Here is a 14,676-nt window from a genome sequence, read left to right on the forward strand (position 1 = left end):
TTTGCCAACCTTTGATATCAAGATCCTATCCTAAGATAGTGGTCTGAGACAGACATTATTATTCTATGGACATGTATGATTACATGAATAGTGTGAATCTACATTGTGTACAACCATAGAAATGAAAAGTTGTATCCCATTTGTGTACAATGAATCAAAATGCACTCTGTAAAAATAAAAAAAAGAAAAAGAAAAAAAAAAAATCCTATCCTAAAGAAAGATGTATGACTAAAGAGCCAACATTGATCCTAGCACTGACATTAGGTACTCTTAGCAGGGAAAGTAGCTTTGGAGAAAAAAGGATTTAGGGTTAAATTCAATTTGACCTTTCTGTGACTTGAATCCAATTTTACCTTTTTCTGACCTTGACAATTTTTTAACCTTTCTACATTTCAGGAGTAAAGAATAAGGTTGATATTGCTTTCCTTAAACACTTGACAGGATTAAATGAGATGAGATTTTGAAAAAATCATAATAACCTATTTATGGTAGGAATTGAATAAAGTTTAGTTTATGGCTATTATACTTACTTTAGAGAGAGAAGTAGACTTATTGAATAGCTTTCTTGGACCTTCATGTTAGTAAAAGTAGATATACTTGATTTAAAGTTTATCTTTACTAGCCAGGCGTGGTGGTGCACACTGGTAATCTCTGTGACTCAGGAGCCTGAGGCAGGAGGATCCCAAGTTCAAGGCCAGCTTCAGCAATTTAGTGAGACCCTCAGCAACTTAGCAATACCTGTCTCAAAATAAAAAATGAAAAGGTTGGGGATGTAGTTCATTGTAAAGCAACCCTAGGGTCAATTCCCAGTACAAAAAAAAAAAAAATTTTTTTAAATAAAAAGCATCCAGGTTTACCTTCTTCTCTTGAATGAACTTTGATAAGTTACTTACTTTTTAATCTCATTTTGGCTGAACTAAAAAAACAATAAAATGTCTTCTCTAAAAATAAAAAAAAAATAAGAAAATAATGATTTCTTCTCTAAAGGAATTTAAAGGAAAGAGAACAGTGTATGACAGTGCTTAGCAGAGGAACATAATGTAGTAGGACAACTAAACATAACATTGTAAGTGCTGGGTAAAGTTAGTACTATAGCAGCCCTCCCTGCTTTCCTAACAGTATGAATACTTGAGACTTTCAGAGGCTTTCTTTCTTTATATTTTTTTTTTCTTTTCTCTTTATTTTTTAAATTCCATTGTGTTGGAAGCTCTAGCAGAGCAGGTGTCTTCTGTGTAGACAGATTTAAATCATTCTCCCATGAACATTACTTTCTGTGAGTGTTTGTTACCTTCAGTAACAGTCCTTGGTTGCACTGAGCCTCTCAGGTTTGTTAGTTCATTCAATCATCATGTATTTACTTGAGCAAACCCCATGGTCCACACATTTTCTCAATTGGTTCCCTTGATTATATCCCATTGCCAGAATTCTTAATTCTTGTATCTCGTGTATGGGAATTTCTACTTCGTACCTTATTCAATACATGGGGGACTGCTTTGCAGAAATTTTTGTTGAGTTCTCCCAGACCTGGGTGTCCTTGTCTCTTCCTTGCCCCTGTCAAAGTTTAAAGGACTTACCTGATGTCAATGCCTTGGACATCCAGCAGTGTTGCAGCTGTGTCTGTGTTACTTCTGGCTCTGCAACAGATGTGGATGGAGAAGCTCCTGCAGTGTAATGCTGACTTCCAGATGGTGGGCATGGGGAAAAAGAAGGTGTGACAACAGGAGGGGAAACCTCAGGAAGTGGGTGACAGGAGGCAGAAGACAGGTAGTGGGCAGAAGAAAGAAGTGATGGGTGGCAGAGGGAGATGAGTCCTAAGGAAGGGGAGAGATTTGTTAACATGCTTTATAAAAGAAACTGACTGAGAATTTATAGTTGGCAAAAATAAATGTCTACATATTTGCTTTAAAACTATACAATGTTAATGTGTTTACCATCAGATTTATCTCCACATAAATATATAATATGTGTTTTTAAATAGTGGGTCATTGAAATTTGTTGCTGTTACATGGTCCCAGAAAACCTGTCATTACATATTTCATGATATAGATAGTCATGAACTTGAATTCTTAAATTAAAGAAATTAAATTGATACTTTTGTTCTATTTATCTGCTTTTGACCTTTCATTTTAGGTTCGGATTATAATATGTTCAATATACTTTGTAGTTTGCTATTAGTGAAGCTAATTTTAGTGTAAGTTAGATTTGTAGATTATCTTTTGATGATAAAGACATGTAAACAATCATAAATCAAATATATAATTCTCCACAGTCTTCAGAAAAGTTAATTAATTCATCTACCTAAATTAGATAATAACTACCAGGGTTCATTATTTTCATAAGGGTCAACTTTAGCTATTTATTATAATAATGCAAAGGCAGACACCTGTCTTAGTTTTTATTGCAGTAAAGGTCTGTATCAAAACTCTAGTTCAACATTGATTTTTTTTTAAATTTTTTTAGTTGTAGATGGACGCAATACCTTTATTTTAGTTATTTATTTATTTTTATGTAGTAATAAGGATAGAACCCAGTGCTTTATGCGTGCCAGGAACCACTCTAGCACTGAGCTACAACTCCAGCCCCTCAATGTTTAGTTTTAATTTTAAGATTTTGCTTATTGATTTCATTTTTATAACTGAATTCACACATCAGTGTACAATGTTAAATTCCAAGTATCATTATTTCTAATTCATTACCAGTTTTTGTTTTTACCACATTAAACTCATAGGTTCCCCATATATTTTGCTGGAGTCAAGGTAGCATTTCTTCATTTTAAAACTGTTAATTCAACTAAGACCTAGAGAAGTTTGACTCACTGGAGCAGAATAAAACATAATTATAAACAAATATCTGTAATTTAAAGTTTAAACTCTAGAAAGCATTTTTTAATCCTAAGAATAAAATCTAAGACCAATGTTCACAGAGTCTCTTGCAAGAGGCATTTATTCTCATTAATTTCTTACCCTTTCATCTAATATTTGGTTCTTTTTAATGAACATGCCCTTGAGGAACTTCTACTCTACTGAGGAAACAAGAAGATGACTAAAAACAATGTAATTAAATATTGAGATAGATGTATACAGAGGTTGGGGTGATGAAGGTGCATATACTGAGATTATGAGATTATTGTAGGAGTACATACCAGAATGACTTTCAAAATATTACACAAGTGCAGCACAGGCAGTAGTCACTGAGGTCAAAAACAAGAGGCATGAGCATCCCAGTGCACATTGACTACACATCAGCCCTAAGCATGTGAAGGATTGCTTGTTTTGTGCTGGGAACTGGAGGTCAAGGAAGACTTCCAGAAGGCATGGAGATAATGGGTGAACTGAATGCTTTGGAAAGGTTAGGGGAGTGCTAGAAAATGGGAGGGCAGGTAGAGTTTTACCAACAAAAGAAACTGCAAAAAGCCTTTTCTTTGTTGGTTTTGGGAGAGAGAAGTGGAAGTCATCTTCTCTCTGAAGTTATCTTTCTCTTTAACTCTCCGGGTCAATCCTTTTATGCCCTCCATGTGGTAGAAGGACTAAGAATTGCCTGATTTCTCCATACCACCTCTGAATCTGTTTATGGAAGTCTGTTCCATAACTTACTTGTGTGTCTGATATCTGTCATCTTGGGATTTTAACCAAAATTGTTTTTATCATCTTTCACATCTTACAAAATAAGATTAGAGGTCAGAGACATGAATAGGAAGGAAATGCAGAATAAGCTGAAGAGGTAGGGAAGTGGATGTACCCTATCCATAGGGAAATAACTTAAACAGAGAGCTCTGTGGCTATGCTGAGATTCTATTAATAAAATATTATTTTATCAAGTGATTTTATTATAAGAATTTTCATTTCTTCTTACAGATGTTGATCCTGTCTCAGAATATTGCCCAACTTGAGGCCCAGCTGGAAAAGGTTACAAGGGAGAAGATTTCAGCTATTAATCAGCTAGAAGAAATTCAAACCCAGTTTGCTTCTCAGGAAATGGATATCACTAAGGTACAAAAAGAGATTTTAGTTTAATGATTACAGAAGTAAATATTTTCTTTGAAATTTTTTTTCCTAATGTGCAAAGTTCTTTGTGTTCTTAGGAAGAAGTCTTGAAATTTTGTTATTTCGAGAATATTAAAAGTCTACTTAATGGTCATTTGGCGAACATTTATTTACTATGTTAACTCCTTTGCTGGTACTGCAAATACCAAGATGAGTTAGATATAACTAATATCCTCAAAGAGCTTCAGAGTTAGGAGTAAATAAAGTTATATTACTTTATTAAATATAAATAAGAGTTATGTTACTTTAATTATTAAATATTTCATAAAACTTGTATTAATTAAAAGTGTTTGTTTTTTGTCTAGAGACCATAAAGTTTATTTTCACAATAATTTTCAAAGATATCCATTTATAACCTGAAAAGTGTACTTAACATAAAACTTCTATTCCCTGGCCTCCAAAATTAAGGTTCTGAATCACAAGTTCTTATTATATTGATGTTTAAGTTTATACATTCATATTTCACAGCATCTGTGCTATGGGCATCATAAACTTATGAACCCAGTACTAAAATGCATAGTGGTCTTAACTAGCTAAGGTTAGCAAGATCCCTATTTTAAGAACCCCTTGCAGTTCATATAGATTTCAAGTCAGTTTCTTTCAAACTAAGAAACTACATATGGACATGCATAATATAATAAATCAACTTATTGTTAACAAAATACACAGATAAATTATTTAAAATGCATAACCTTTCTATATTTTCCTTAGTTGTTGGTACATTGTTATGTCATCGTTGCTTTATAATTCACTAATTAGAATTTATTGTAATTTATATATTTAAAAGAGAGCCATTTTCCCCTTTTTTCTTTAATTTCTGTAATTCTCCATTTGCTTTCTAGAATTCAAACTAGCTTATATAGAAATTTAAGGAGCTCATATTTGCCAGTATACCCCATGTGTTTGTATGGAGATAGGAGTGGAGGTAAAGCAATTGATGCAGAGGCATAGAAATAATGAAAAAACTTAATTTATAAATTAGATTTATGTGTGAAATCTATGGTGATTGTTTTCAGTTCCTTATAAGGAAAGAACTTTCTATAAAAATATGGTAATGTAAAGAATTAGTTCTTGGCTCTAGAGCTATCCAAAAGGATAAACCTAAGAAGTGATTAGAATAAAGGGACTTGAGATTGCTTTGAACACTGAGGTCATACAACTGGTTCAGTTTAATTTGTTGATTTATTTAGATGAAATTTAAGTGTTATGGATAAACATAGCAAATGCTAAACTGAAAGTAATAAGGGAACTTTTAAAAGAAACATTAAGGAATAAAATAATTTTAAATAGGACCTGATGCTTAAACACTTATTACATATTAAGCTATATTGGTGTTGGATTTTAAACACTATGGTTGTATAATTATTATTTTCTGATATTATCAGTTTGAGATTTTCCCATTTCATTCATAGACATAAACCAAATAGATTGGAATAGTGAAGAATTTAAAGAGAAAATAAATTAGCACCTCTGTAATTTTTTCCTGTCACTTGCCATTAATTTTTAAATTTTATTTAGTTTTATAGTTAAAAGCTTTTTGTAAATTTATAAATTTTTGAAGTAGAAAGAGGTAACTCACATATTGAAGAGCAGCTGAATTTCTAGTAGGTTGTTGGTTTTTTTTTTTTTTTTTAGTAATTTCCTTTCTATTGTATTTTTCTGAGTGCCACAGGGGAAAAGCTTATTGACTTTTTTTTTTGTCTTATTAGTATAAATTTGAACTTATATCAGTTTATTTTTGAAAATTTTAAATATATTTTTTAGTTGTAGGTGGACACAATACATTTATTTTATTTTTTTAAGTGGTGCTGAGGATCAAACCCAGGGCCTCATGTGTGCTAGGCAAGCGCACTACCACTGAGCCACAACCTCAGCCCTGAAATATTTTAAATTTGAATACAGGAAACACGTATTTTATACTTTAATACATTCTAATAACTCAATAGTGATGAAATTAATTTCTGAAGTTTCCAAAATCATTATTTTTGGAGAAATTCCAAAATGGAAGTTTCAGGCAAGGATTTCTATTAGATAATATATGATCATTAAAAACCTGTATTTGTATATTAGACTCAGATTTGTGATTTAATGTACACTAACTACAGGTTCTCAGTTATCTCAAAAGGCGTATAATTTCTTTAGATTTATCTACTAATTTCATTTTCTAAATATATTTCTATGTAGAGACCCTGAATTAGGGAAAAATAGAAATTATATAAAGAACGATACACAACACCTTTAAGATACTCTGCATGTTCATTATTTGTCAATATATTAAAGTTACTTCGTTTAAATGTACAGTCTGATTTTTGACAGAAAATATTCCTTAAGTAGCATTGTGCAATTACTACACTGAGATTGAATTATATAAAAAGTTTAAGTACTGGGTATTTTACACCTAAAAATAATATAGTCTTATCATCAGAGAGAAAAAAATCCTTTATACATGTCCTTAAATAAAAGCTTGATGAAAACTTTAAAGGAAAATTTTATAATATAAAGAAATATTTAACCAGAAATTTTTGAGTAAATAATATAGCTCAATGTTTTAATTACTTATTTTACCTAATTAAAAGTTAGATGATAGTGTACTTTAATTTATAATATTCCATTAAAACTGTTATTTTATCTAAAATAATCTTGAGCACATTATTTAAATTTATTATTTATATGCTTATATTTCTTTAATTTTAAACTGTCAAACTGAATAATGCCTGATATTGTCTCTAAATCTTAACAGGATATACTGGATATTCTAATAGAAAATGTCATTTTTAGAAAAATTCTCCTGCATTTTATCTTTTTGGCCTCTAGGGGGCACCAAAAGATCTAATTGCAGGCATTGCCTGGAAGATCCCAACAGCTATTGATCTAGGTTTTACAATCTAACAGGTGTGTGGAGAAATGCGTTTTCAGTTGAATAAAACCAAAATGGAGAAAGATGAGGCAGAAAAGGAGCACAGAGAGTACAGAGCAAAAACTAAAAGGGATCTTGAAATTAAAGATCAGGTAAGAGATGACACAAGCATAAGCAGCAATTAAAGATAAAACTAACATTCTTTCTGAAGTTGATGGGTGTTATCCCTAAATTATTTATTTCTGTTATATTGTTTCTAACTAATGCAATGATTCAGTTTATACTATTAAAAGAATTTCATTTATAGTTGCCTAAAATTATCACCTTTCACATGAAGTGGTGAGAATACAACTACATGCATATAAAATTCCAATCTGACAGGTCATAAATATACATTTGGATATGTGTATCTATTACTTACAAAAGTTAAGAAAATGTTCTAATGCACAGTTTGAACCTAAAATATACGTACATAAAGTTCTTGAAAGATGCCAACTTGCATCCAATTTTAAATGAAAAAGTTTAAAATTTGTAAGATGAGATGAGTTGATATGTAAATATGTCAATCAAATTGATTGTTGGCAGAGCAGATCCAGTTTTAACTAAGATAACCATGAATACGTTTGCTCAGGAAACCTAAATACGGTGAAATTAGAAATGTTGGGCGGGGGTGCCACTTACTTCAATTTCAATTTGAACAGATGTTTTATGTTATAACTTTGTTAAGATCATACAGAGACTCCAATTTTAATTGACAATGTGGATACAGCTTTTAGAGAGACAGTTCTAATAAACTGGCTTTTGATTTTCTATTTTTATTTTATAGTATAGGGCATTGAAGACTTTTATTCCTTATATCCAATGAAAGCAGGCTTAATTTATTCTATTAAAAATAAGTCTGAGTTCTTGCTGTCAATATCTTAAATCACTAAAATTTAGAAGTATGTAACTCCAAGTAAGTTTTTTTCAAATATATTTTTAACTCAAGGCTTTTATAATACCCTTTCAGCCCAATTAACTATTTATGACAAATGACAGAAAGACAATTGAGCATTGAAAATGAAAGTGATAATGAAATTTAGTACAAAAGTTTTTCAAGTCATGACTGAAATTCTTAGTAATACATTAAAGTGCAAACAACCAAAATCAAATTCTTCTTTTTTACCACTATATTCAAAGTGTTAAAACAAGTTTTACATGTCCAGAAGATTTTTCATTATTAACATGTACAAATAAAGCAACTATTTTATTTCATCCAGTTGGGGGCGTGCCTGATAATGGAATGGAAAATACTTTCTATTAGGTACTGAAAGCCTTGGGTTACTGAGTCAGAGAGAACTTTCTTTCCTAATATACTATAATTTTTAAGTTATATTAACATACTCTGTGGCATTATGAAATACCTTTTATATTATAGAACATTCTGCCAGTGTAACATTTTGAGCTACCTGGGAAAATAAAGGCACAAAGTCTGAGCTATTTAAAATTGTATTATAATGTTTTAGAGGGGAAAAAAAGGAGTAATTCAAGCTAAATATCACCTGTACATGAATAACCTATGCAAAAGTATTTGTAATATTGATCTTTTCGCACTATATCTCATTCTAATTAACCAGTAATACTGTAAAGGCTAAAGTTGTAGAATTTTATAGGAGTTTTCATTTTTAGATATTTTCTGATAATAGTGAACAATTAAGTTTTCATAATGATTTTTAGTGATACATTTTTAGATGGAGATATGCCTTTTTAGAAGGTCTTTGAGTTAGGAATAAAACCTGTGAACAGTTATATTTGTGATGTGATGCACTTGTTACACTTTTTCTGGGACAGAATGTGAGGAAATTTTATAGGTACTCTTTGTAACTATTTTGTATTGAACAGACAGTTTCAGAAAAGAGAGTAGTGGTGTCTCATTCCATGGATGATTTGGAGTAGCAAAGCAGCAATTGTTCTTTGGTCTTTCAGCCATGACCTGACCTTCTGTCTGTAAGACCAAAGAGCTATTTTGTTTGGCCACCATCTGCACTCAAGAGAGAAATTTACATTTAACTTTTAAAAGCTGGACATGTTGAGGATTTTCTTGAAATATGGAGAATAATACAAAATATATTTAACTTTAAAATATTATATAATTCAGCATAATAAGAAGACCATCTTTTGCTAACAGGTGTCTTCATAATTTAGTCATTTTATTCATATTTTAGTTAATCTGACCACTTGATAGGTTTTTAAAGTAGGTGGGAGACTATGAGATTGAAAGTAGTGAGAACAAGAACTTTTTTTTTGATGTCTACAAAATAGGACAAATGGTTGACTACCAAAATAATTTTCCTCATGACCTGAGTCTTGACTCTGGCATAATTAGAAGGAAAGGTTAGGAGAGTAACAATGACAGTTTCTTCCACTCACTTTCTTTTCTTTTCTATATTGTTTCACAAACCATGGGCAGATTATCCTTCTTATCATCTCCTTTGTATCTCTGCAGCTTAGAGAACTGTCAGACTCAGATGATGTTTCTTACACCAAAAACCAAACACACACACACACACACACACACAAAATACACCCTCAACACCAATAAGAAAACATTTGGTATGTTGGTATGGAGGAAAATGAGAAATCTGTGATTTGGTTTTTATCAGAACTTTTTATCGGCAATAGGTATACATACATACACCTTCGTGAGAATTTTAAAACCAATGAGGGCAAAGGAAATATTAGAATGAATCCCTGGATTTCCATCTCCTGTGTATATCATTTACAACCCCATTCCATCTTTTCAGATTTTTTTCTCTTAATTCCTTTGTGTTTATTGTTGCCACCTTCATCTTTTATCATCATCATTTTCTTTCCATCTTCTCTTCCTCTTCTTCCCTGTCTTCTTTTTGCACCCCTTCTCTCCTTCTTGCAGAAATATTTAAAGTGGATCTCAGATATTGGATTTCTTATTTCACCCATAAATACTTTAGTGTGCATTAAAGATTTTTTTATATAAACACTGGCATTATTATAGCAAAGTAACAAAAATCCCTTCATATCAAATAATGTCTAGTCCATATTTAAATTTATTTGCTTCAAAAAGGTTTTATGGTTGGTTTTATTCAAATCAGGAAAACAGGCATGTTTTTCTGTATATGAATGCCACAGTACTATCCTCTTTAAAGGGAATTAAAGGAAGTTGTGAGTAAAACTTTAAACTTTCTTTGTTGTTTATTATACTTCATATGTAACATTTGATTTTGCTTTATATTTACAAAATGACTTCTTATTATTCTTAAGGAATTCTTAATCCACTAGCAATTTGAGGAAATGGCTACCATGCAGCATTCATGATCATGTCCCAAAAGGAGCTCCTTGGAGTCTAAAACCCAAAGAACATAATTTCAAAGTCTTCATAGTTAAGATTTAGGAATGTTGCAGGAAGCCAAGGTATCGTAGGGGTTGACTGATCTGAAATGAGGGATGTGGAAGTTTCCATTTAGGTAGATGAATCTCAAAGATGATCTTTTATAGCCCCAAATCTTTTATCAGGACTAATGAAAAGTGAAAATACAACACACTCTGTTCAGAAAGCAGGAAAAAGTGATGAAGTCACTAAAATATAAAACTTTTTTCTTTCTTCTTCATCCTCCCCAACCTTTTAGTTTTTTATGTGGTATTTAATTTCAGGCTTTCTCCAGTATACACATACACATAGGGGAGTGCAGACTCTTGCACATGCCCTGTAACTAGGAGACATGCATGTGGGCAATAAGTTTCTGGGTTCTGCTTTGCTGTAGCCATGGGACCTACACATCATACCCTAATGTAGAGTGGGAGAAGTCAATCTCCCTATTACAGGGAGATCAGACAGGCAACCCCCAACAGACCTCCACACTGGAACACATGTAGTTCCTGGATCAAGGATAGGCAAAAGGTTCTGCACTGAGTCCACTAATTGTGTGTGGTGCTGCCAGGCTGGGACAGGGATAGTGTGCCAGTGTGTACACACTCAAACCGTCACCCTGCAGCAGTGGGAGGTTCAAATCCAGACTGCTGCCAGGGGCAACAACAGAACATATGCCTCACTCACTGACATGACCCAGTCCCACCCTGGATGGAGGGCAGCATCAGTATCAAGGCAGAGGCAGGAAAGAAAAGAAAACTGGAGGGAACACATTTCTAAGGTCTGCCCTGGGCTACAGTGAGGCAGAGGAAAGAGAACACACATGTGAGCTGAGGTTTCATTTTCCCATCAGACTATGCTGATAAAACACAAATTCCAAGATAAAATCACAATAATTTCAAGACATTGACCACAGAGACTTAAGCTACAAGTATAGAGCCCTTCTAAACAGTGCCAGTATGATGGCATCAATCATGTGCCCAGGAAGCTGTCATAACTACAGGGAGAGGCAGATTTGGTATAGTAATGCTCTTAGTTATACTCCCATTTACATATTTAGACATCTATATCTATTTAACATGTCCATGCATCCTAAAGGAGGGTGAGTTAACTATAGCCCACAGGCCACATCTGGCTTGCTGCCTGTTTTTACAAACAGGTTTTATTAGAACAGTTACATTGTTTACATAGTGCCTATTGCTGCTTTCCTGATAGAACAGCAGAGTTAAGGAGGTATGGCAGAGACCATACAGCCCACAAAGCCTGAAACATTTATTATCCAATCATTTACAAAAATTCTTTGCTAACCCCTTCTCTAGATATAGAAATACAAGTATTTTTAAAGTTTTCTCTGCCTTACTAGAATGCCAAGCTTTGAGTTTGAATACCCATCAGTCTTAAATTATAACTTGATGGTTTTAGAATGTGTTGTAGTACAACAAATGTGCCACATCCCTGAACTCTTAATTATCTTATGGCATTACCAAATCAGTGTATCACTGACTGTCATGTCATTATTTTATTAGTGACACATGGTTAATGTGTACATGGTTTAGAAAAAGTTATAAAGTACATTATTATTTTTGATTTACAATTTCATTTTTAGGTTATCAACTTTATTTTTCAGAGATAAGGAGACTGATATAGCTTTTCTTACTAGTGTCATATATGTTATAACCTGGAGATGCAGCAATCATTGAGTAGGATGCATTTAAGTTCAACATTATCTTCATAGAGTAGTCAGAGAAAATATTTAAGAGTTGAGCACATATACAATAGAAAGAGATCAGAAAAATTTTCCTGGAAAAATTCGGACCTAAAAGGATTTGAGAGTTGCTTCATATCTGTATCAGTATGATGCAGCATTCTAATACTGACTTCAAGTATGTTATGTATCAACACAGGAATTATTGCCTGAATTCATTTGACTTAATTGGACTTTTGGAAGAAGTACATCTATTTTGTATGGTTTTTTGTAAAGATGAGAGGAAACCCTGCAGGTTCTAAATGTTAGTCTTGTTTAGGTCAGAGAAATAAAATGAATAAAGTTGAAGAATTGTACCCTTTTACTTAGAAAAGACTGAAACACTGCTTCACTGTCTTTCAAGGATATGACAGATTCTTTCAAGGAGAAAAATACCTGATCTTGATCTTCAATATGGAAAGAACAAGAACAAAGCAATTTAATCACAGCAACTGGAAACCACTATAGTCTGAAATAAACCTTTTCTGACAGTGAGAAGATTGAAATAAATTGCTGCAACAGGCCATGGGACTTTCTTCCCTGAAATTTTTAGTTTTAAATATTAGCAACAGTATGATTTACCTAAGACCCAGCTAATGGGTTTCTAATGTCCATTGTCTTCTATTTGATTCTAGAAATATTCTGGCAATAGATCATCCTATTAAACTTGGATAATAGCAGTGTTAGTCTTTTCTACTTGTAACTAGCACCTACAGATTAGAGTAAAATCTTATTCAGTTTTCTTGTCTGCTTTGTGTCTGTAAAGCTATATCCTCTCTTCAGAAGGCTGAGATAATGCATGGATTCTCAAGAGCTAGACTTCAGAGACTTATCCAGCTACCACCTGCAGTTTTACTTCTCTCTCTATAAAATGACTGGGGGAGGGGGGCACTTGGGCATGCCTTTGGCACATGTAATCACTCGGTCCTGGTGATGACAGAGCTGCTCTCCAGTGTTCTTCACACCCTCTTTCAATGCTGTAGGGTTAGCATATTCCTGTCCCTGCTCCTCACTCAGATTACAGCAGTTCCCAAGGGCCTGGCTTTCTCAGACCAACATTCTAGACACTGGGACAGGGATGGAGGGTGATAACAAGAAGACCAGGTCCTGTCCTTAGGGAGTTTATATTCTACTTGAAGAGTCAGAATACACATTTGAACATGTCTTAAGAATACTTGTAAAACAGCATATCGACAAGTGCAAATTAATGTAGTGTGAACTTCATGCTGGATACAGCCCATGAGAGGGAGAATCTGGTTCCATGTGTGTGATGCAATAAAGCTTTTTTTTTTTTTTAGCATCTTCTCTAAGTATGCCCTGAAGCATTGTTCAGCATACTTAGATAAATTTGTGTTCTTATCACAGCCTAACCAAGAATTCTAAGAAATTTCTTCAGCTTGGCGTATGTCTAATAAATCAGCTTCTTTTGTTCCTGTCTTGGGCGATGGTTGAGTGACAAAATAGAATTTATTGGATTATGAAAATAATTTTTAATATCTCCACTTAACAAAAGTCTTAAATTATCAAACTTGTAATTTTTCTTAAACACCATGCCAAATTAGTTTCTTCATTTTAAATCATTATTATGTTGGTAAAGTCACAAAATTTAGCAATAAAAAAGTGAGTTTAATTTTTTTTTTAGTGTAAGGGGATAGTTCCAAATCAACCCAGTGAATGATATCAAATTGGATCATTAGGGCATCTAGCATTTAGTAAGTTGTTAATGATTTGATCAGCTGGTTTTGGTGAGAGTGTATATATGTATTCATAGAAACATATAAGTTCATATGTTCAAAAAAGAGACTGCTGATTTTTACTTGTAATTTGATTTTCAAGGAAAGATGATAATTCTATTCACCATAATAATATATTTTTTAAAATGAAGTGGATAAGCAGAAACAATATATCTTAAAATATCAATTTACATCTATTTACAGGATAAAGACACAAATAGGAAACAAAATATGCCCATTTATAAATAATATGCTTATGGAATAAACTTTTGGAAATGTTTGCCTTTGGATAGAAATATGAAACTGTGAACTCACAGAAAAGTTTTGTATTTTAAGGAACATAAGTTTCTATTGCTAGCCCTAAAGAAATATATTTTTTGCTATGCTTTCAATTTCAGTGAATGATAAAATGATAAAATTTTCAGTCTTTTGAAAAAATATTACATGCTTATTTTGACTTATCAGGCTAACCTTCAGTCTTATAAGTACCAAGTCTCCAATTCTGATAACTAGCAGGTGGCACAAGTTCTTTGAAGGTGAACATGAAACTCAGGGCACTGAAAGGCACTAGACATAGGACAGCTACATATGCTTTTCATATAGCCCAGAAATAGTAGTACCAATATTCAGTATGAATATTCTAATTATTACATGTGTACACATTTTTAAACAATGTTTAGTATGCAAACATAAGCACATAACGGAAGCCAATAATTTTATCATGCAATAGAGCAAATTGTTTTCATCTTTCTCTATTACCTTCCACTTTTTGTCCATATGCATATGTAATATTTGTAAGTAGTAAATATAGCCTAGGTGTAATTTTGGCTTTTGGCTTTTTTCCTTATAATATTATCTTAAGCATTTTTCTGTGTTGCTTCTTATTCTTCATAGTGATCATTTTAATATGGTCA

At 32.6% G+C, this 14,676-nt stretch overlaps 1 protein-coding gene across 4 annotated transcripts in view; it reads left to right on the forward strand.

Moving 5' to 3' along the window:
* SDCCAG8 (SHH signaling and ciliogenesis regulator SDCCAG8) overlaps positions 1-14,676 on the forward strand; it is a 249,952-nt gene that overhangs the window by 90,682 nt on the left and 144,594 nt on the right. For all 4 annotated transcript variants that reach the window (XR_013758046.1, XM_079106102.1, XM_079106103.1 and 1 more), the window contains 2 exons: positions 3,855-3,989; positions 6,936-7,052. Coding sequence is in view for 3 of the 4 variants with exons in the window: in XM_079106102.1 (XP_078962228.1) it covers positions 3,855-3,989; positions 6,936-7,052 (252 nt within the window). In the remaining variant the exon portion in view is untranslated. The remainder of the gene's footprint in view (positions 1-3,854; positions 3,990-6,935; positions 7,053-14,676) is intronic.

This window comes from Sciurus vulgaris (assembly GCF_902686455.1).
Source record: "Sciurus vulgaris genome assembly, chromosome: 12".
Lineage (NCBI taxonomy): Eukaryota > Metazoa > Chordata > Mammalia > Rodentia > Sciuridae > Sciurus > Sciurus vulgaris.